Genomic DNA, 23,442 nt, shown 5'->3' with positions numbered 1-23,442 from the left:
GAGCCCAATGACTATACATTAGGATTTTGTACAGAAAATGCCCAAGGTGAGGAGTTAGGATAAATAAATGACCTAAGGTCTGTTCCAACTGTTTCTGTAAGTTGCCTCTTTGAAGAAGATAATTCTAATAATTACCTAAGTAACCATGTAGAGATTACTTTGGGACTTTCGTCCGGTATTTCACATCACCTGGACACACAATTAAAAGCCTTTTTCACAAGTGGACACATTTTAAAAATAGGAAATAAGATGCTCAGGGAGAAAAGGACAGACTCCTACCACAGTCCACAGCTCCAGCTGTTGCCACCATCAGCCCCACAGCTCAAATTTGGCAGCCACTACAGATGTTCCAACAGCCAGAGACTCTAGCTGCCCAATCTGAGAAGACTACCTGACGTAGAATGACCCTCGCAGACTTGGAATGGCTCCCAGGACGCCACCCTCTCAGGTATCCCTCCTACCTTACCACTCCATTGTGGCCTCCTTGCCCATTTCTCCCCGCTCCCACCTCTAGACAGTCACACTTCTCCTCTATTCCACCTCTTCTCTTGACCACTTCATCCAATCTCACAACTGAAAAACCATCTATGTGCTAAGGACTTTTTTGTATCTCCAGCCTGAACCTGTACCTTGACTCCAGACTCATAACCAAGTGTCTGCTCTTCACGGCCCGGGCAATAATATGCACTCAAATGCAACACGTCCAGAAACGATTCCAAAGCCTACTCTTCCACAGTCTCCACTCTGCCATGACATTCCACCTCGGAGTTGTCCCTGACACCTCTTTTATATTCCACATTCAATCGGAAAAAAAATTATTGACTTTACCTCCAAAGCACTGCTAAAAGCTACTTCCCCCCACCTCCTCTTACTGCTACCCTGGACCCAAGCCACCATTATCTTTCACCTCAAATGAGAACAGCTTAACTCGTCTCCCTGTTTCTGCGGCAGCAAGTGCACCTGTTCAAACATAAGTCAGATCCGGTCGCGCCTCTGTGCTAACCCTGCCAGTGGCTCCCATCTCACTCAGGGTTCAAGGCAAAGCCTCGCCAAAGCCCCATCAAAGCCCCACCGATCTGAGCCCTGTGGCCTGACCTCACTTTTGCTATGACTGTGTTCAGTCACACTGAGCTCACTCACCTACCTCAGGTCTTTGTGCAAATACCCACTTCTTCATGATGTCTTCCCAGCCGTGCTGCTTAAAATCACAACCCCTACGGCCGGCCCGGGGCTCACTTGGGAGAGTGTGGTGCTGATAACACCAAGTCAAGGGTTAAGATCCCCTTACTGGTTATCTTTAAAAAAAAAAAAATCACAACCCCTGCCCAGGGCTACTTAGTCCCCTTTCCCTGCTTTATTTTCCTCCACAGCACTCATCACCTTCAAAATCACTCTATAATTTATTCACTTACAGCATTTTGTTACTGTTTGTGTCCCCTAGCTCCCAGCCTAAGAATATAAGCTTAATAAAGGTAGCGATTTTTTGTGTTGTTCATGATAAATTCCCATCGACACATGCTAGAAGCTCAACAAATATCTGTCAAATGAATGAACGAATAAATGGGAAGGACACAAAATATAAACTTGAGAATTACTAAACTCCTCAGTCAGCAAATTCAAAAGCCCTTACAAACATCCTAAGGTTTAGAGTCCCCTCCGTTTACATTTTTTCTCAACTGAAAACCGCAGGATTCTAAAACTTACCACAGCATAGGAGAAGAGGAAAATAGTGTCCAGTGTTCCGAGGAAGAGAGTGGCTTCCTCTACGCTGGGGAACAAGTGGTTGCAGCTCCAGATCTACAGAAACAGCGAGAACAAGTTAATTGCTGCTGGCACCCGTCAGCTCTTTCTACTTCTCAAAGGCCCTTCACAAACCACCCCCCATCCTCACAGAAACCTGGCGACGCTGAAAAGAGCGAACCTGTAAGCTGTAGGTGAGAAAACGTGCATGGAAAGGTGAGTGACATGTCCAAGACCACACAGTGCAGCGTGAGAAACTGCACACTTCCAAAAGACCAGCTCTGACGTGCTTCAAACGCACTTAGAGTGTTAACTCATACGTTTATTTCTTTGAAATCAAAATGTTCAAATGCTAATGACTAAAGTGAGAAAGCTGGGCAGTAAGTATAAAAGCAGACATTTAGAAGAAATAAATTCTGATTATAACCTTTTTGTTAGGCAGAATTCAATATCCAATAAATTAGAAATTATGTCTACTCTATCCAAGAGGAAAGGTACTCTAAAATACTCTTTAAAAACAATTTCCTGCAGATCAGTGGTTGCCTGGGGCTGGGGGTAGCAGGAAGGGTTGACTACAAACGGACGCAGGAGAATTTTGGGGGGTGGTGGATATGTTCTATATCTTGATTGTGGCAGTAGTAAAGAACACTGTGTGTGTGTCAAAACTTATAGAATCGTACTCTAAAAAAATTTTATGTGATTTTATGCAAAAATCACATCTTAATTTTAAAAATGGGAATACAGTATCTTTTTATCACCTACTAAAATCAAATCACAATGTCTTGCTAACTCCATTACCCTTCTGGTCTGATACTCAGAAAACTCGTAATCCCAACACTAGTCCTAAATATTTGTTACTGGAGAGAAGTTCCTTACCCTAATACTTACCAACCTCTTCATGTCTGGCACACACAGAAAACAATCTTTTTACAACAAACTAGGGTACACTGAAAAAGCTGTTCAAGGTCAGAGCTGATTGGCCTACGGATATTGACAAGCCTAAAATCAGGGGGCCCTCCCAGTGCCCACCTGGCAACTCCAAGGGCTTAGGGAAGGATCTCTCAGCCCACCTACCATCTATTCAGAGCAAACCAGCTGGGCAGCTCTCACAGAACCTCACCGGCCAGCCTGCAGATCTATGAAAGGAAACAGTTAAGTCCTATCTGTAAAGTGCCATGTCTAGTATGTGATTCTTTAGGCAATGGTTATATTCTTTAGCTATGTTTAAATGAATTGTTTTTTAAATTTATTCCTTTTGGGCTGGCCTGTGGCTCACTTGGGAGAGCATGATGCTGACAACACCAAGTCAAGGGCTAAGATCCCCTTACTGGTCATCTTTTGGAAAAAAAATAATAATAATAATTAATTCCTTTAGGATAAGGACCAAGTCTTCCATGTATTTATATAGCAACTAACAGTGAAAAGGACTAATCATTATTTTGTAAAGATCTTTTTTCGATGAATTAAATAATGGCCATTCATTTCCATTTTAAAGAAGATGACCATGGCATATGAAACCAGGCTGTGGGAGAAACCACTGAAGGAACTAGAAGTGTAAATTTATGTTGAAAAAGAGAGGACACAGAGGATATATGAAAGTCATCCTCAATTTTATCAAGGGCCATCAGTGGAAAGATGAGTTAGTCTGTAGAACTTTCAAAAATGTAATGAGCTGCTTTACAGCACAGTGAATTTCTCCCACATTAGATACCCATGATAGAAATTGGAAGAAAATTTCTCAAAAATATAGAAGGGATTCTTAAATAGGACGGAAGGTAGACTAGATCATAGCCCTCCAAATGTGGTCCGTGAAACAGTGGGGGATGGCGAGGGTCCTCGAGAGCCTTTCAGGGGTCTGCAAGGGCCAAACTATTTATGTCATATTAAAATGTGATTCATCAGGCCGGCCCGTGGCTCACTCGGTAGAGTGCGGTGCTGATAACACCAAGGCCACAGGTTCGGATCCTATATAGGGATGGCCGGTTAACTCACTGGCTGAGCGTGGTGCTGACAACACCAAGCCAAGGGTTGAGATCCCCTTACCAGTCATCTTTAAAAAAAAAAAAAAAAAAAAAAATGTGATTCATCTTTTTCCTTTTAGTAACTTTTGCACTAATGGTGCAGAAGCAGTGGGAGGTAAAACTGCTATGCCTTAGCACGAATCCAGGCATCACATCAAACTGTTAGTAATCAATGTAATCTTTATCCTCATAGAAAAATGATAAAAAGGGCCGAGCCCGTGGCGCACTCGGGAGAGTGCGGCGCTGGGAGCGCGGCGACGCTCCCGCCACGGGTTCGGATCCTATATAGGAATGGCCGGTGCACTCACTGCCTGAGTGCCGGTCACGAAAAAGACAAAAAAAAAAAAAAAAAAAAAGAAAAATGATAAAAAAAAATGTTTTAAAAGCCAATTTCACTTAAAAAGTGTCCTTGATGAAGCAGTAAAAATTATTAATTTTATCAACCCTGGCCCGAGTACACTTATTTTTCATATTCTGTGTGACAGAGTGGAAAGCACGCATAAAACACTTCTGCACCGCAAAGGGGCGTGGTCGTCCTGAAGAAAAGCACTGTGTGACTGCGCGAGTCACAAGCTGGGATGCATTCGTACTTGAAAGAACTGACAGGCCACAGTTATTCAGAGTCGGGTACGGGGCAGATAGTTCCTCAAAAATGAATAAAATGAGCCTGTTACTTCAAAGATCCATTCAAAGTACAAGACAGACAAATGGACCTTAATGTAAGGGTATTATTCCTAAGTCCATCGATACAGTTTCAGGTTCCACAACTACAACTAAACTTTTAGGAACTGTCACTTGTCAAATTTTGGTGTAGACAAATATCCACCAAAGATAAATGTCCACAATTAACTGAAAATGCTATGAAAACACTCTTCCCTCTTTTTTTTTTTTTTTTTTTTGTCTTTTTCGTGACCAGCACTCAGCCAGTGAGCGCACTGGTCATTCCTATATGGGGTCCGAACCCGCGGCGGGAGAGTCGCCGCGCTCCCAGCGCAGCACTCTACCAAGTGCGCCACGGGCTCGGCCCAACACTCTTCCCTCTTCTAACTTCGTATCTGTGAAAGGCCAAATTTTCTTCACATACTTCACAGGCTCTTTGAACAGACTTTGCAACAGACTGAATTCAGAAGCTGATGTGAAAATCCACTTCTATTATGAAAGACATGAAGAGATACGCAAAAATGTAAAGCAATGTCACTCTTCTATTTATGCTTTTGTTTTGAAAAAGTCATTTTTTCAAAAAATGTTATTTATGTTAATTCATTAACAAATAACTCCCCCCAAAAAATGTACTTTTTAAATTCTCAGTTTTAATTTCTAAACTAAGAAAGAGAAAAATCACAATCAGCAAATAAAAAAACATACCTTTAACAAAGTAAAATCCCCAAATCATAAGCAAATACATATAGTCATTCATCACTTAATGAAGGGGACACGTTCTGAGAAATGCATCCTTAGGTGATTTCATTGTACGAACATCACAGAGTGTGCTTACACAAACCTAAATGGTATAGCCTACTATGCATCTAATCTGTATGGTATGGCTACCATAATCTTATGGGACCACTGTCTTATATTTGGACTATCATAGATGGAAATGTCGTTATGTGGCATGTGACTGTAAAGTGTGATTCTAAAGCACTGGGGTCACTTCTGGGTGGCTTACAGAATCAGTCTTGTCATTTTACTACCACCTCACATACCGCTGTCACCATCAATGAGAAAGCAGAGTGCACACACATGGCATAAGATTCAGCATGCCAAAACAGCAACCTAAATATCTTCTATTAGAGTTATTTTACCACATTACCTCTAACTGCAATCTTTCATCCCTGTGTCCCTTCCAGGCCCATGCAAACCCATAATTAAGCCCTGTTGGGAACAAACATCAATCTGAACTGGAGAAAGAGACTTTAAGCAGGTGCTTGGTGTTTTAGGATTTTTTTTCTTTACTCCTCAGAGAAGTCACCAAAACTCTCTGCATGTGTGGCTGTCACAAGAATTGATGGATTTTAAACAGCTTTTTTCTGCCTCACTGTCAGAATTCAGCTGAAATACACTTCTGCCTGCCTCCTTAACAAGTGGGAAAAAAAACAAAACCAAACACTAAAAAAAACAAAGTAGAACAAAAAGTTTCAGAAAATAGAATAGAAAAAAGCCTAGAGAAGAAAGTTTACTTCTGTAATAAAGCTCAGATCAGAATAACTATAATAGTAGGTTAGAAATGTCCCAAGTATACATAGTGAATCATCCACTGTTTATGAAAGTCACCAACACAATTAACTTAACACGCTAAAATCTTACATGCTGTGATTCAACCTGGCCGCAGGGTGTGAATCATTACGATGGGAATGTTTGAGCCTGTGTGTACTGTAGGGTTTCCCTGTGTTGTGTTAGGGGACTATACTAAGCCCCGCCACTTGCTAGGCGTTGAGGCACTTCCTGTGCACATACTAAAGGTCACAGTGCGGTTTTCCTACACGAGAAATGTTTATAACAGAACAAGGGCCGGGCATGGGGTGGGGGAGGCCTGCTGACACGGAGAACTTCCTGAGCGGGGTGAGTGGAGAATGAGTTCAAGGCAGACCTGTGTTCAGGGCTGTTCTTTGCAGAAGATGAGTGGACAGGTTTACAAGCGAAATCTACCAAGTAAGAGCTCAAGACACCTTAAATCCTGCTTCCTTGTCCTGAAGACAAGTTTAGATTCTCTTGTACTACTCTCATGGAAGAGCTGTACAAATTTTTATTATCCTTTTCAGCCAAGTTGTTCTCAAATATTAGATCTAACCATTACCTCTTGATTATCTATAAACAAAGAGTTTATGTTCTTATGTTCACTTACTATTTCCAATGTTTGTGAAGAGTTACAGACAGTGACAGACCCAAAGCACAGGATAAGTGGCAGGTACACACCACCCTAACCACTCCACTTCCAGCAGCAGGCCTTGGGAAGAAAAAAACTTGGATTTAAAATATAAAGAAAGGAATGGAAAGTCAGCTCAGCTGTCCATGAGGGAAGGTATACAAAGAGATACAAAGATCTTCAGCGTGAATCAGAACTTTACTTCTACACAACCAATCTACCCAGACTACTTCATCTGTAGTTCTGAAAAACCAGAATTTTTTGGCAGCAATTAGAGTTAAGTAAATAAATAAATACCTAAGCAGAAAAGTACATGTGTGTTCAATAAGAGCTAATAATGTGACGTGCATTAACGGTAGAAAAGAGTTAACAAGGCCGGCCTGAGGCTGCTCTCCTTAGAAGGACCTGCTTGTGAGGCCGCCCCCGGAGGGCCCCCAGGAATGTGGATTTCAGAAAGGTTCCCACCACTCCATGATAAGAGTGGCTCACTGTGCCTAAACTGATTGAACGTACAAGGTGGTTTAGGCTGAATCCCCACTTTCCTTCTGGGAGCCTGGAATTTCGGTATGTGCCAGACAAGAGGGTGCCTATGTGACCAGCCCCAGTAAAAACGCTGGGCACTGAGTCTCTAATTAGCTTCCCTGGGAGGCAATATCTCAAGTGTGTCATCACAGCTTGCTGCTGGAAGAATTAAGCACACCTTCTGTGACTCCACTAGGAGAGGACTCGTGGAATCTTGTGCCTGGTTTCCTCCAGACTTCACACACCATGTGCCTTTTCCCTTTGCTAATTTCATTTTGTACCCTTCCACTGTAATGAACCATAGCCGTGAGTACTATATGCTGAGTCCTGTGAGTCCTTTTAGTGAATCATCAAACCTGGGGTTGGTCTTGGGGAACCCTCCTAAAAAAACAAAAGCAGCCTTAGGCAGTATAACCAGAAATGTAGTGCCTAAATCAAATCCTGCTTTTCTGTATACTAGTCAGAAAGTACCTGAAATACCACATGTAGTGCTCATTGTCACTACAGTGTAAACTACAGCTGAAGGAGCCAAGGATGTTTTGCCTAAACAAAAGAAACTTAGGGAGACAGGTAAGAGTTTTTTTCTTCAAAGAGCTGAATAAAAATGTAGCTGCCCACCTCAGAAAACAGTGAGTGTCTTCTCCCTAGAATTATTAAAGCAAGGGCCAGCCCGTGGCTCACTTGGGAGAGTGTGGTGCTGATAACACCAAGGCCACGGGTTCGGATCTCTATATAGAGATGGCCAGTTTGCTCACTTGGGGGAGCGTGGTGCTGACAACACCAAGTCAAGGGTTAAGATCCCCTTACCAGTCATCTTTAAAAAAAAAAAAAAAAATTATTAAAGCAGAAGGTGGGTGGTTAACTTTCAGTAATGACAAAGAAAGATTCTATACTGGCTGGGAGATTAGCGTACATGACCTCTCTAAGGCCATTTCCACCTTTAAGGTTTGGGATTATAAATAAACAGTTAAATGACTGGTCATTTAGACTCAGTCCGAAATCTAGCCCTCTATTCTCAGCATCTTTCCTTTTACAAGTTCCTGATAACTTAAATTCCAGAAAAATTGTACAGGAGCACCTCCACTAGAATGAAAGCTCCGTAAGCAGAGGTTCTTTTTAAAAATTTTCTAGGCTTTTATTTCTCTGTATCCTCAGTGCCTAGAACAGTGTTTATGTAAGACAGACACACAATAAGTAATAGACTGAATAACTTATTTACATTTGGGGGGTATATTCATATAACCTTCATACCTCTGTCAACTTTGAATTCGTCCAAATAAGGGACATAATTTTTATGAAATAAAACAGCTAAGAATATTAGTAAGATATCTATAATTTCACATAAGTAGAACTCAAGAAATGTGGTAAAGATTGAGTGGGGCGGATTTGAGCATTGAGAAAGAGCGTTGTAAAGGACAGCATCCCTGTCCCAAAGAGTCACCAAAGAATTTACTCAGTCTATGATGAATATAAGGAACCAGGATACATACTCCCTGACTTCAAAGTGTTTACACAAGATACAAATAAAACTACTAGAAAATATTTAAATACTGAGACTTTTTCTTTGCGGGGAGGGGGGGGGTCTGGCCAGTACAGGGATCCAAACCCATGACCTTGGTGTTATAAAAGCTGTACTCTAACCAACTGAGCTAAGTAGCCAGTCTGAAATACTGAGACATTAAACTTTGTAACACTGTGTGCAAGAATTAAGAGAAGGGAGAAATCAGTAGAAGCTGGAAAAAAACTTGATTGAAAAAGTGGCATTGAGGCTGGCTCAGTTGGTTCCAGAGCAGTGTTATATTACCAAGATTAGGGTTTAGGATCACTGTACCAGCCAGTCAACAACAACAAAAAAAGTGCCATTTTATCTAGATACAAGGGAAAGGTAAAATTTAGACAGGTAGGAAAAGATGAAACAGCATATAAAAGATAATGAGCAAAATCTCAAAGGCAGAAACAAGCATGGTATTTATGAAACTCAATGGAAAAATAGCCTAGCTAGAATTCTGTGATTTCAAAACAGTGAGAAATAAGCCAGTTGGAGAGGGAAAATGGGCCTGAATCAGAGCAGGCTTTGAAATCAGTAGAATAGTTTGGATTTATACCATAGAAAACAGTAAGGCATTTCAGAGCCCTAAGCAGGTGAATGATACAAAACAGAAGAACTTAGGGGGCCAGCCCGTGGCTCACTCGGGAGTGTGGTGCTGATAACACCAAGGCCATGGGTTTGATCCCTATACAGAGATGGCCGGTTAGCTCACTGGGAGAGCGTGGTGCTGACAACACCAAGCCAAGGGTTAAGATCCCCTTACCGGGGCCGGCCCCGTGGCGCACTCGGGAGAGTGCAGCGCTTGGGAGCGCAGCGGCGCTCCGGCCGCGGGTTCGGATCCTATATAGGAATGGCCGGTGCGCTCATTGGCTGAGCGCGGTTCAGGCAACACCAAGCCAAGGGTTGCAATCCCCTTACCAGTCACAAAACGACAAAAAAAAAAAAAAAAAAAAAAAAGATCCCCTTACCGGTCATCTTTAAAATAAAAAGGAAAAAAAAAGAAGAACTTAGGAAAACTTTAGGGGCAGGCACGGTCCAGTTCTTAAATCCATCCAGCACTTCATTCTGCTCACCTCTACAGGCAATTCAGCTGACGTGTTAAAAGCACTTGGGGTCCACTGCTCAGAGATACTGACTTTGACGTTGCTAAATGTTTTTCTTGAAGCATGGAGCAATGAATAACTACAAAATAGAAGAAATAAAGCTGAATGAATAACATAGAAAACGGCATTCAATAAAATCACATATATGTCCATGTGTTTTCTTCCATTTTAGAATTCTTCTCTTAAAAAAAAAAGGAGGGGTGGAAGGGAAGAAAACTTACTGCTTTATAAGATCTATCAACCGAGACTGTCTCCACTAAGTAAAAAGAAAAAAATAACTAGTCGTCTTCATCGTGAGTCTATGTTCACCCATAACTTATCCCCGGAACTAGAAGATCAACATGTGAATGATCCCAAACCACTTCAAATCATGGCTGCAGTTCCGTGAAGAATTTTAAGTCTCTAGCAACCACTGGCCACACAGCATTAGCCATTCAGTAACTGTTCCCTTGGGGCCTGTCTTTTCCTCATACTGATGCCTGCCCCACACCCTTGACAAATGGACAGCCCATCACCAAGCATCCTGCCTTAAAAAAAAAAAATTGTCATCATTTTTGGTGCCTTTGGTAAAGAATAATAATAAAATCTACTCAGAAGAAATAAGAAATATCAAAATAGTCGAGTAACAGGGTTACATATACTGGGATACTTCAAAAAATTCATGGAAAGATTTGTATTAGTTTTCAATTCTACTTTTCCACAAACTTTTTAAAGTACCCCTGTAACATGCCCCTAACACCAAACAGCCTGATTTCTGCTATGTTACTAAAGAGAACCACTCAGGGCTATAGAATCACACACATGGGACGATTTCTTCAGTCATTCCGACTAGTCAAGGACTGCTAACACTCAGGGATCTTGCAGGAGGTAAGTCTCTCACAACTGTCTCATATCATCTTTACTGCGCGAGGAGGCACAGGGCATTCCCTGAATAGGCACATCCTTTGTTCTCAAGCTACCGGTTTTAACAAATAGAGGACTCCTCATTAGATCAGGGTTTCTCAACCTCCACACTATTGACATTTTGGGCCAAAAGATTCTTTGTTGTAGGGGGCTGTCTTATGCACTGTAGGATGTTTAGCAGCATCCCTGGTCCCCACCACTACATGCAAGTAGCACCCCTCCCCCCATCGTGACAACCAAAAATGTCTCCAGACATTGCCAAATGTCCCCTGGAGGGTAAAACAAGCCCTCAAGAACTACTGCACTAGAGCTATCAAAAGCACAACAGAAGGATTAACCTGTCTATTTCATTATAAGCCTATGCCAATCAGCTCATTAGAAACTCATGACACAGTATCACCCTCAAAAGAAAAACAAAACAAAGCAAGAAAACAACTTTAGCAATCCACTTACCTGAAGAAGGTGAGCAGAAACACAACAACATGATGCTGACTGAAATGGGAAAGCAGAGTTCCTCTTTGAAAAAAATTTGGCCAGGCCATGTTCTTCCTGAACTTCCTTCTCACCTTTGACCTTAAAGTTTTGATAGTGAATGCCTTACATAATTTCTTCTTTCTGGAAGGATAAAAAGGATATTTTAACACTATTCAAAACAGATTATACAAAAACAGAATTAGTTAGATTTATGACCAGTCAGCATACAGACCTGGGGAAAAAGATCTCACAGGCTAGTTGACACAAGAAAACTGGATAGATAATTATGTCTTATGGATATCAGCTAGTCCTAAAAAAAAAAAAAAAAAAAAAAAAAAAAAAATCCTTGACAAAAGATCATATCCTAATAAACTCATACAAACTAATGAGAAAATCACTAATTCTTATAGAAAAGAAAAAATGAATAGACAACTCAGAAGAAATAAAATGACTATCAAACTTAAGAAACAAAAGTTCTAATCTCACTAGTAATATTAGAAATGCTAATTAAGGCAAGAAAATGTTTGCATAGCTAAACAAGATTATACTCAATGCAGCTCAGGGTATGATTCCTGAACTCTCATTTACTGCTGATGGAAACAAAAATCAGTATAATATTATAGGAAAATAATCTAGCCATGTTCACCCAGAGCCTTTGTAGCAGATTGAATTATGCCCCCCAAAACTCACGGAAGTTTGAATTGTGTCCCCCAAGTTTTACATATTAGAAACTTGGCCCACACTGTGACTGTTAAGAGGGTGGGAAGTCCTATTATGGTAATCGGAAGGTGGGGCTTTGAAGAGGTGATTAGATTGTAGGACCATGCCATAGTGAATGTATTAAAAATGGTGGTCAGGGGTGTGGTTCTGAGGACTTTAAAAGAAGAGAGAGGAGACTATGTCTCTCTCTCTCTGCTCTACCATTTCATAATGTGATACCCTGTGTCACTGTCACCACCACCAAGACCCGCATCAGATGTGTTCCCTGGACTTTGGACTCGCCAGCCTCCAAAACTATAAGCAATAATTTTTTTTTCTTTCTAAATCACTCAGTTTCAGGTCTTTTGTTATAAAAATTCAATTTCCAGGGATCTATTTCTAAAGAAATACAAGATGTACTCAGATCTATAAACAAAGGCAGTTTTTCACAAAGTGTTGGAGAAGCTTCTTTTATATAAAAGAAACAAACTTTGTGCCAGTCATAAAGGAACAGGGGAAAGAGGCCGGGCCATCCCTTGGTGTCTCTTTCCACTAATTCCACCAGCTTTTCATTTGACTGTACTCTCTAAGAGCTGCATCAGTGCTCTGATACACAAGAACAATTAAGCATAAAGAAAGCATCTAAACTTAATGTCTTTGGATCCCCACTGGCTAGCTGCCAAAAAGTCAATAAATAAACTTAATGTCTCCATTTATGAGTTGGCAGAAGCAACCTAAATGTACAATAAAGGAATAATTAAACAAATTATGATATGTCCACATGGCTGAATATTATGTAATCATTTGCCATGCATTTACAAGACTTTTTAATGACAATAGAAAATGTCAAGTGAGGCTTCTGGTCAAGATGGCACAACAGACAGTCCCCAGCATCACTCTCTCCCACAAATCAACCAATTTACAACTATAAAAATGCAACAACAGCCAAGCTGGGGCCACTAGAGCTCAGGGGAAGAGGAGGAGAGACCTACTGAGTGCATGAAGTTGGGAAAGCCATGATGAGAGGAAGAAAAAACACTCCAACCATTTTGTGCAGGTGCCGCTTTAAGGCTGGAGCTGCTGAGTACATGGAGCAGGAGCTGGCAAAAATCGCAGCTATGCCCTTCAGATGGAGTTGCTTAGAGGCGGCAGGGGAAAAGAGGGTCTTGGTGGCCCCCAGGACAGCAAGACCACTAATAAGGTTCCCATGGACCCACATAGGAGCGAGGAGCCAGAACAGCTAAAAAAAAAAGAGCTGCTCGGAGGCCGGTGAGTCATCCCAAGGGACCAGAGCACAGCTAGTCCCATGGGAAGTGTTTGCAGCATGTACAGTAGGAGAGATAGGCCCACTGGGGGAACACTGGGGCACAGCAAGGACAGCTGATCTGCCCCCCAATCAGAGCAGGACCACTCAAATGAGACTGGTTGGGAATGCAGATATGCATGGGCTGCAGTTTGATGAAAAGACTCAGGCCCAGATCAGAGTTTCTACACAAGCCAGGTGCATCGGGTCTCTGGAGAGCTGGAAGAACCTATAAGGTCAACCGTTAAAACCTGAGCTGCACAAAAATCCTTCCCTAGGGAATCAGCAGTAAAGCAGCAATTTAGTTAAACCACACAGCTCAAGTACTGGTCCCCACAGGAAGTTCTCCTATTTTAGAAGTAAGGAAAGGACAAAAAAATTAGTTCTGGCCCAGGCACACCACCAGCACCTCAGAGCTGCCCAGGGACCTGAGGTCTGGAGTCATGGACCAGACCCCACCCCACAACAAGGCACACCACCAGCACCAAGGAGCATGCTAAAAACATCATCTCCATGTGGGTGGCCCACCACAGCCACCACAATAACCACAGCCGCCACAAAAGCAGCTAGATGCCACAACCACCATGCAGATGGTCCGCCAGCTGCCTGAGTGCATTGACACAAGGAGAGTCACCAGCAGAGATCAAAGAGGATGTCACTCTCCACAAAGCCCATTCCAGAGTGACAGAAGAAGCATCTGCTCTGAGATATTGGGGGACCTTAACACACCTCTCAGCATTGGACAGATCATCTAGGCAACAAATTAACAGCGTAACCATTATTCTTTCAGAAGGAGAGAAGAAATCTAGGATAATTAGAGGGGGGAGGGGGGAGGAACAGGGGGATGGGGAGAGATTGGACAATGGGCATAAAGAATAAGTACGATTTGTAACAATGTATGTTAGTAATATTGATTTGATCAACATGTCAATGTTGAACCCCAAAAATATGTATAATCATGATTCAATAAAAATGTTTTTTTAAAAAAGGAAATTTCAAGTGAAAAAAGTGGGATATGTAATCAACTCAACTCTTTACATAACATTTACAAATAAATAGGGAATATGCTAGTTCTGTCTGGGTAGTAGGATAATGGGTTACTTTAATTTTCTTCTATATACTTTCCTAAAAATTCTACAGTAAACATGCATATTATTTTTATAACAGGGGGAGACAGCTACAGCATTAGAAAAGTCCTATAATTTATCTGCATGTAGGGGAAAAAAATAACAAAATGACTCATATGATAAATATGCTACGGTCGTCAAGGTAGGAGACAAACTGAAGAGCTCCCAATACGAAAAACAGAGAATCACAAGGCTTTGCTTTTGCTTTCAAGTCTGTGTTCACCGTAAATTATACTACTTGTTTTCTTTCTTTTCTTTTTTTTGGTGGCGGGCCAGTACGGAGATCCAAACCCTTGACCTTTGGTGTTATAAACTACTTGTTTTCACTAGCCACAGCTTAGATGTACCCAATCCTTAGAAGCTGACAGACCCAGCAGAAAGACCATTCTTGTAACCTTTGGATAAAAGGAACAAAGGGTTCTTGTTTGGATTTAGAGGTTTTTTTTTTTGTTTTGTTTTTGTTTTAATAGCTTTTTTAAAGTACATCTGAAAAATGGACCTAGTAGCAAAGTAACACTGTTTCCATTTATTTTTCCACAAAGTTGAGGTGGTTAAATTTATATACACATTACAACTGTTTCACTTACTGGCTGTGAGACCATGGACAAGTTACTCTCTAGCATTGCAGATGACCACCTGTAAAATGACCTATCTCCTTTGAGAGTTATGAGGCTAAAATAGACAATGTATGTGAGGTATTAAGATAATTATTTTGACCTGCCCAAGATTAATGCCAAATCAGTAAAACATAGCTTATTTCATTTTTAAAAATCATTCTGAAAAAGGTTAACAAAATTATAAGCAGAATGAGACTATAAAATTCCAACCACAAAATGTAAATAAGCTTTCTGTCTATAATTCCAGGGAGTAAAAAAACAAGAGCTATCAGTGTTGCTACTAAATTTACCTCCATCCCCCAAATTAAACATGAAATCCAAGTGGAACAACTCAAGGCTTTAACATTCTCTATAAATCACAGCTCTTTGTATGGAACACATTCACACCTCAAAACACCGCACTGAGTTCTTCAGGAAAGAGTATGGGATATAAAAATCAATATTTAGTAAGGTAAAATAATAATTCCAAAAGGTGTGCTCCAACAGATTGAAATTGCATTGGTTTGGCAATAACAGTTGTGTAATTCAGGGCTACACAGTTACATTAATAACTTTAAATGATTACCAAGATATTTGAGACCATCTGGACTTAAATTTCCAAATAAACCATAGATAGGGGAGAAAAGGCTTAATAAGTACACTGGGAAAATAGTTTTAGACATTCACCTGCTGTTGGCAGAATGCCATTTAAAATGAATACTATTATAACATTTGGTCCCATTTAATTATAATAATTAATAATAATAATACCCTGCATATATATCCTATACATTGCAGAAGCGATTTCCAGTCACCTGTGAGCTCAGAGGCCCTGGGGAACACAGTTTTTGCCAAGTCTGAATCAATCAAGCACATCCTACTTTCTGAAGACCCATTTCTTTCCTGTTCTTAATATAGACTGAACAAAGTTTTAACATTCTTCAAGTATATGTAAATACTGTTATAATGAATAAAACCAAACTTCATTTCAGTATTTCTGAATTCACAGTAGCTTGTCATTTAGTACTTGAATCAATGAGTACCGAATACACAACTATCATGTGGTAGTTGACAGCAATAAGAATTAGCTTTTTTTTACCTTATTTAATTGACAAATACAAATTACATGTATTTATCATGTACAACATGATGTTTTGAAATATGTATACATTGTAGAGTGGCTCGAACAAGCTAATTAACATATATGCATTCCCCCGCATACTTGTCATTTTTTGTGGTGAGAACACCTATAATCTATCTACTCTTTTAGCAATTTTCAAAATACAATACAGTCTACCCTTATCCTCAGGTTCTGCATTCAGAGTCAACCAACCACAGATTAAAAATATTGGGGGAAAAAAAAAACTGTGTCTGTTCTGAGCATGTACAGACTTTTTTTCTTGGCATTACTCCCTAAACAATATAGTATAATGATTACTTATGTAACATTTACATTGTGCTAGGTATTGTAAGTAACCTAGAGATGATTTTACATATTCAGGAGGATGTGCAAATACTAGGCCATTTCACATCAGGGACTTGAGCATCTGGGTCCTGGAACCAATTTCCCTCGGATACCAAGGGTCAACTGTACATTAACTAAAGTCCCCCACGTTCTACTATAGGTCTCTTGAACTTATTCCTAACTGAAATTTTGTATCCTTTGACCAAAGTTTCCCCAGCCCCCAAGAATTATCTTAAAAGAAAAAGAAAAGTCCTTGTTAAAAACAAGACCCATGCCATCAGATAAGATCCTGAACAATGGAGCCCAGGTATACTTGTCAAAGAAAGTTCACAATCACTCAGATGATTTTGTAATGAAGCTTTTTTCAGTCCAAGACCACCCATTAAAAATGGTACTTTCCAGAATGGAACATAATATTGCGTAATCAATGCTGAATAAAAGATGACTTCACACTGTAACGTGTCCAGGTAGAAGGCAATCTTGCCCTATATAACACTGTCTTGGGATATAAAATTTTCCTAAATTATTATTCCTAAAATTTCTCTTTCTACAGAGATATTTAGAGTTTATTCCAACCCAAATGTAGTAGGATTTTAAAGCTGCCTTGTATTCAGAACACTGAAGGTCTCCTGCAAAGCGGGAAGGGGCGAGCTGGCCAGGAAAGGACCTGGTGTACAGAAGGCACCAGCACCTCACGCTCATGCTGCCCAAGCCTCTAATCTGCCCCATCTCCTCACCTGCTCTTCTCACCACACTCTCTGGAAATCTACATATATGGTTAATGAACTCTGTGTCTTTACCAGACACCTGGCTGTCCCTTGATGACCTCAATTCACCTGGGACCTCTCCAGAGGAAGCAATCTTTCCTCTTACAACCTACGCGCCTCCCAGACACAGGGATCCGAGTCCTTATTCCCCACTGCCATTTCCAAGCCATTTTCCCCCTTGCAAGACTCTGCTTCTTTGAGGATTTGGGAGGGGGGGGTTGAGGAGGGGAGGGCAGTTGGCCGGTATTGGGATCCGAACCCTGGACCTTCATGTTATCAGCTCCAGCTCTAACCAGCTGAGCTAACTGGCCATTTCCCCCTTTTGAGACACCAGCTTCTTTGAAACCCCTGCCCCAGGGCTTTGCTGCCTGCCGCCCCTCACAGATGGCACCAGTGGCTCCTGTTCCCATTCCCTCCCTCCACCGCCACCTTCCCACCCCCACAGCCACGTGGGTAAGGTCACGTGCCACGATCAGCTCCGTGTTCTCTCCACCACCGACCCAATAAAAACATACTCCATGGTCAAGAGCCAGTCCTTGTTCTGTGTAACCTCCCCAAACCCTTTCCTTCCAGATTGCTTCTTTAACCCCCCACACTCCAACAGTCAGTACCTCAGCAAGGCTGCTCATCATTTTCTCCATTACCCGTCATCCCCCTCCTCTTGTCTTTGTTTCCTTAACTTAGAATCTATGCCACGTCCCTTTCCTTCTCTCTTGCCTCTGTTCTCCTTCCCTGCACCCAAGCAGCTGAGCCAGGCCAGAGAAAAGTCCTACAAGCAGGTTTATTTCACTTTTCAGATTCAAAACCACAAACCTCGAAGGGCTTGCGACACTGCCCAGCAAGCCTCCCACACTTCCCTAATCACTGTGCTTTCTCAACCTCTGAGACAGCTATTTCACACTTCTCTTCTTAAACTTCCAAATCTCTCTCCTCCTTCAGACAGTACCACGCTTTTAATCCTAGGACTTCCAGACTTATGGCTCTACCGCACACCTTCCAGGGTTCCAGTGGACCACCTGACATCCCTCCACCGACCTGAAACAGCATTCTTCATTTCTCCCTCCAAATCCATCCCTCCCCCAGCATTCCTCACCTCAGTACATGGTACCATTCCTCCCAGTCAACCAAAGTAACTAGACTTATCCTTTATTTCTCCTTTTTGCTCGGCTTGCCCTTCTGCCATGTTATGATGCAGCAGAAGGCCCTCACCAGAGGCTGGCGCCATGCTCTTAGACTTCCCAGCCTCCAGAATGCGAGCAAAATTAACTTCTCTTCTTTATATATTATCAAGTCTGTGTGGTATTCTGGTGTAGCAGCAGAAAATGTACTAAGCCACCCATCCATCTCCCCAACCTCCACCTCACGACATCTCCCCACACCAAGCCCTCTCTCCTGCTTCAGGCCTTTGTGCTGGAAGTCCACTGCCTGAAATGATTTTCTTCTGGTTCTTTGCAAATGGCTTGCTGCTTCCTTCTTTTGGCTCATGGCTCAAATGTCACCTCCTGGAGTGGCCTGCCATGACCACCCTATTTAAAATGGTCTCTCTCACTTACTACATCTCTTTCTTTCTTCCCTTCACAGCATTTCTCCCAATATTATTAGTTGGCTTAACTGTCTACATGTTTAGTGTTAATCTATAAGCTCCATAAAAGCAGTAACTTTCTCCATCCTAAGTTCACAGCCTAATCCACAGAACCTAGCAGAACATTTAGAATGATTAATAAAGATTTTTGGATGAATGAATTTATTTACTGGGCTGGCCAGTGCCTCAGTTAGAGTGCAGTGTTACAACAGTAAGGTCAGGAGTTTGGATCCCTGTTCTGGCCAGCCACCAAAAAAAAAAAAAAGGAAAAAGACCATACTTCCTCCATTGACTGATGGCCAAACAGTGAATGCTCACAAAGTGCCAGACATCATGGTAGGTACTTGCTACACATTATTGCATTTATGCCATTTTTTTTTTTTTTTTTTTTTTTTTTTTGTCCTTTTTCGTGACCGGCACTCAGCCAGTGAGTGAGTGCACCGGCCAGTCCTATATAGGATCCGAACCCGCGGCGGGAGCGTCGCAGCGCTCCCAGCGCCGCACTCTACCAAGTGCGCCACGGGCTCGGCCCCACATTATTGCATTTAGATGAGAAAACAGACATCAGAAAGCAACCTCTCTTAAGAGATGAAGTGTGCATTCAAACCCAGACCTACTCTAGATCCTATGGTATACTACCATGTAAGGGGAAAGGATGAACCAGAAAATATCTCAAGCTGGGTAAAACACAGTAATTAAAACTAACACACCCTAAAGTTATACATCCAGGACAAGAAAAAGCCCACCTTACTGTAAGAGTGGTTCTCTTACACACTCAAATGAGAAGAGCATCAGATGGGTAATTAACCTCACTCCTCAGACTTCAGTTTTTCCTTTGCAAAGTAAAAAGATTATGGGGTATTTTTGTTGCTGTTTTTACTTTTTGTTTTTTCTTTTGGCAGCTGGCTGGTATGGCAACCTGAACTTGGTGTATATTCAAAGTACAAAGAGGGAAAGTACCAAGTGGATAGCTTAGTCCACCATTTTTTCAGTATTGTGCATACTGTAAGTTAGCATCCCAATATTCAGCACTTACACAAGTATCTTCATTATCTCACATTACCTAATTTGAAGCTGTTTACCTGTACCACATAAATCCTTTTTATTCAAAACTCAAGTCTTCCTGTAATTTTCCTCTCTTCTTAAATTGTTTCATTACCACAAATGTAAAATACCTAGCACTTATCTGTAATATTCTCTCACTTGATTCAAGGGTTCCCAAAACCACATTCTTCCTATCTTTGAACATGTTCCAAAGACAACCAGTTTTCATGATAAAAATCTTGCCCTCTTCTAGACAAAGAAACAAGTTAATGATTACAGTGACATGTTATCATTGATGAATAAAGACAAATCAGAACCTTGAACAATGTACAAAGCACTTGATCCTGACAGCTGGAGAGCAACAAGACATTGCACTGACTTTACTTTTATAAAAGTATTGTTTCAGAGTCATTTTCTTATGCAGAGACTCGAAATGGAAGAGTTAACAGAGGAATAGTACCATTCAAGGGACAAAGCCAGGTGCAGACCCCAAAGAGGCATTCAATTTCAAGTTGGACCCCAAGACCCTCCACTTAATTATCTTCCTCGAGCCTCGATTTTCTCATTTGAGTATTAAATGAGATAATTTATACGGAGTTCTTAGGATAAAGTCTGGTATACAGGAAACACACAACATATGGGAAAGAAAGAATTCAAGCACCAAGGCATTGAAGACATTCTCTTCAATAATAACAACCATTTTACATATATAAGTTTGTGTAAAGACAGAGATAAAGCAGAGGACAAAGAAGATAGCAATTAAGAGTCAGCTTCTGCTCACCCCGGGAACTACTCTCCTCCCTATGAACATTTTCAGTAAAATTTACCATAAGATCATCTACAATCTTCCGTGTATTTCAAGAAACATCAAAAACCCTGTGGACACATTCCCACTACCCCTTGTCAAACCTAAGAACAAACAGACCACACTCAGCAAATAAGAATAGTGATGGAATGACGAATTTGACCAAATTCCTAGACTGAGGTCATCATGGTAGTTACCAAAAAAACCAAACCCAGCTACTCCTCTAGGCCTCCTCTCCCTCTTTAACATCCTTTCTGAAAAGCTTCCCCACCCACCTGAAAAGCATCCCTCCACCTGCACTAAACGGTAAGTAAGTCGTTTCCCTGTTAAGTCAAAACGTGCCAGGTTGCAAGGCCGGCCGAGGGACGGGGCGGTAAAGGGCACGAAAGCCCCGCCGCCGCATGGGATCGGGCCTCCGGGTCCCCCGAGGACCCTTCCGCCTCCTGGCGTCCCCCTCCCCCTGCAGGCTCCGCCAGGACCCCGGAGCACCGGGCGGCCGCGCCGAGGGGCCCGGGCCCGGGGCGGGGGGCGGGCAGGGGGAGCGAGCGGCCAGCCTTGCCCGCGGCACCCCACCCGCCAGCTGCCACCACCTCCCTCTCCGCGTCGCCCTCCGTCCCCTGGAAGCCCCCTCGGACCCGCCCCCCTCTCGGCTGCGGCCCCAGGCGCAGCGGCTCGCGCACCCGAGCCCCGCAGCGATCGCCGCCCTCCCCTGCTCCACCGCTCCGCTCGCCGGCTCCCCTCGGCTCCGCTGGGCTCCGCCGCCCCAGCCGCCACCTCACCCGGGGCGCGGCGGCCAGGGTTTCCGGGCGCTCACGTGACCCGCCCGTCCCGGGGCATGCTGGGAGTTGTAGTCCGACAGCGGCTTCACCTGCGCGCTGCCGGGGGCCACTGTGAACCGAGCTGCCGAGGCTGGGGGGGACACCGGTGACGGGCTGGCCCGTGAGATCAGCTGGTTAGAGCACAGCCTTGTAACACCGAGGTTAAGGGCTCGGATCCCGTACCGGACAGCCACACACAAAATAAAGTTAGGGAATGATAAAAAGTAATTTGGGGATCATAGCTATAGATCATATTTTTCAAAAGAGCGTTATGCCATTCTTTGTTTTTATAGAAAACAACATGCTGCCGAGTGTGCTATTGACCTGCCTGAGTTTAGATTTTTGTTTAAATTAACTAAATGCCGTTGGCCAGGCAGGCGTGGCCATTAGTATGCCTGTGTCATCGAGGGTTCTGCACCCCATCGCACCCACCCAAATAAATCAATGAATGGTAAGATCCTGGAGGCCTCGAGCAAAAATTAAAGGCCTTACAACACACGTCTCTGAACAAGGGTGCTCTTCCCTCTTGGGCTCTCTTTCAACTGCTGGGGAAATATACATACATATTTTTTTAATTCTTAAGGCAGGACTGGCCGGTTGCTCACTCGGTTGGAGCGCGGTGCTGTTAACATCAAGCTCCAGGGTCCCAGTCCCCGTCTGTAAGAAAGTAATCTAAGTGATTCACGTTCAGAAATGACTTATCTGAGGGTGTTTTATTGAGATGGTAATTAGTTCCTAGCCCCTTTTGTTTTCTTCATTTTCCCGCAGTTTCTCTGAACAGATAAGGCTCTCCTTGAGATGGTAATTAGTTACTAGCACCCATTATTTTCTTCCTTCCCTGGTGTTTCCCCCTTCACGGGGCTTAAGCGAGCCTTTTTCGTGATCTTGTCCTGAGCCCCCAGACAAAGGAATTCCTTGCAAGGGGGGTAATAAATTTTAGCCATCTTTCGGGAAGATTGTGCGTTCCATAGTACTCAGCCAGTGAGGAGGTGGAGGGAGGGACTTGCATACTAGGAAATAAATTGCTTGCTACGTCCCTTTTCCACGTGCCTGCCCTTCAGACACCCCAACCTCGCAAGTCTCACTTCGCTGTACCTTGTGTCTCCATGTCCATCCTTTGGCATTGGACAGGTAAGGGCATTTCTCACACCGACCTGGCCAGCAGCCGAAAAATAAAAAAATAAAAATTCCTAACCCAGAAAATCTCTCCATAAAGACAGCAGAGAAAGAAAATAGTTTTATTATTGAATAAGCATTGAACCAGAATGGGACGGGCATCACAGGCAATCGCTGAGATTGCAGACAGGAAGGAATCTCACCCCCCTTACATAGCCCAGCACACACAACCATATTATGCATTTCCTCAAGGTAAACTATCACTAGTCCACAAATGAGGATTTAACAACACCTTTTGTCAGACATAGTTCCTCCTAACTTAAAAAAAAAAAAAATTTAATTGAGGTAAATTTAAACACAATAAAGTGCTCAAACTTCAAGCATACAGCTTGATAAAAAATTTTACGTATACTTGCCTCCTAACTTTTATAATGGTAATTGAGGAAACTACCTGTGTTGTCTTTAACCAGAGGTGAAACAAACTTCTCATATATTTGCAACAGGAAGCAGTTTTGCAAATCGCAGCAAGGCGCTAACTCCCTCCATGTTTGCATTTCAAAAAGATGGTTCCCAGGTCCTTGGGGACACGGTTCTGAGTCACCAGAATGGGGTGAGGCTTACTTAGCCATTATAAAAATTTACATATATTTGAAAAGGACAGAGAAAGAAACTTTGAAAGAAAAAAGGAGAGAGAGGGAGAAGACTCTTCCCTTATTTTCAACAGGGGAATTAAAACTCTTTTTTTCCATTTGTATTTGCCCTTTCACACACCAGTGGTAGTTTTGTCTCCAGCTATCCAAGGGTGTGGCTGGGGAAATGAAATGTCAGGATGAGCAAAAATAAATCAGCCAAACATGTCACTTTTATTTTTAGAAATATAATATGGAATATTATTTAGCTTTAAAAAGAACTGTAATTCGTGGGGCTGGCCCGGTGGCTCACTCG

At 42.3% G+C, this 23,442-nt stretch overlaps 1 protein-coding gene across 2 annotated transcripts in view; it reads right to left on the bottom strand.

The window, feature by feature from the left end:
- SLC37A3 (solute carrier family 37 member 3) overlaps positions 1-21,318 on the bottom strand; it is a 43,326-nt gene extending 22,008 nt beyond the window's left edge. Inside the window, exons 1-5 of one of the 2 annotated variants that reach the window (XM_063098688.1) lie at positions 21,244-21,312; positions 11,408-11,485; positions 11,155-11,316; positions 9,769-9,877; positions 1,705-1,797 (exon numbers count right to left, since the gene is read on the bottom strand). In XM_063098688.1, coding sequence (XP_062954758.1) covers positions 1,705-1,797; positions 9,769-9,877; positions 11,155-11,243 — 291 coding nt within the window. In that variant the 5' untranslated portion in view covers positions 11,244-11,316; positions 11,408-11,485; positions 21,244-21,312. Of the gene's footprint in view, positions 1-1,704; positions 1,798-9,768; positions 9,878-11,154; positions 11,317-11,407; positions 11,486-21,243 lie in introns of both variants that reach the window. The other variant, XM_063098689.1, reaches the window with a different exon arrangement.
- Between the last annotated feature and the right edge of the window lie 2,124 nt (positions 21,319-23,442).

Source organism: Cynocephalus volans, chromosome 6 (genome assembly GCF_027409185.1).
Source record: "Cynocephalus volans isolate mCynVol1 chromosome 6, mCynVol1.pri, whole genome shotgun sequence".
Lineage (NCBI taxonomy): Eukaryota > Metazoa > Chordata > Mammalia > Dermoptera > Cynocephalidae > Cynocephalus > Cynocephalus volans.
This window is presented reverse-complemented; position numbering and strand designations above follow the sequence as displayed.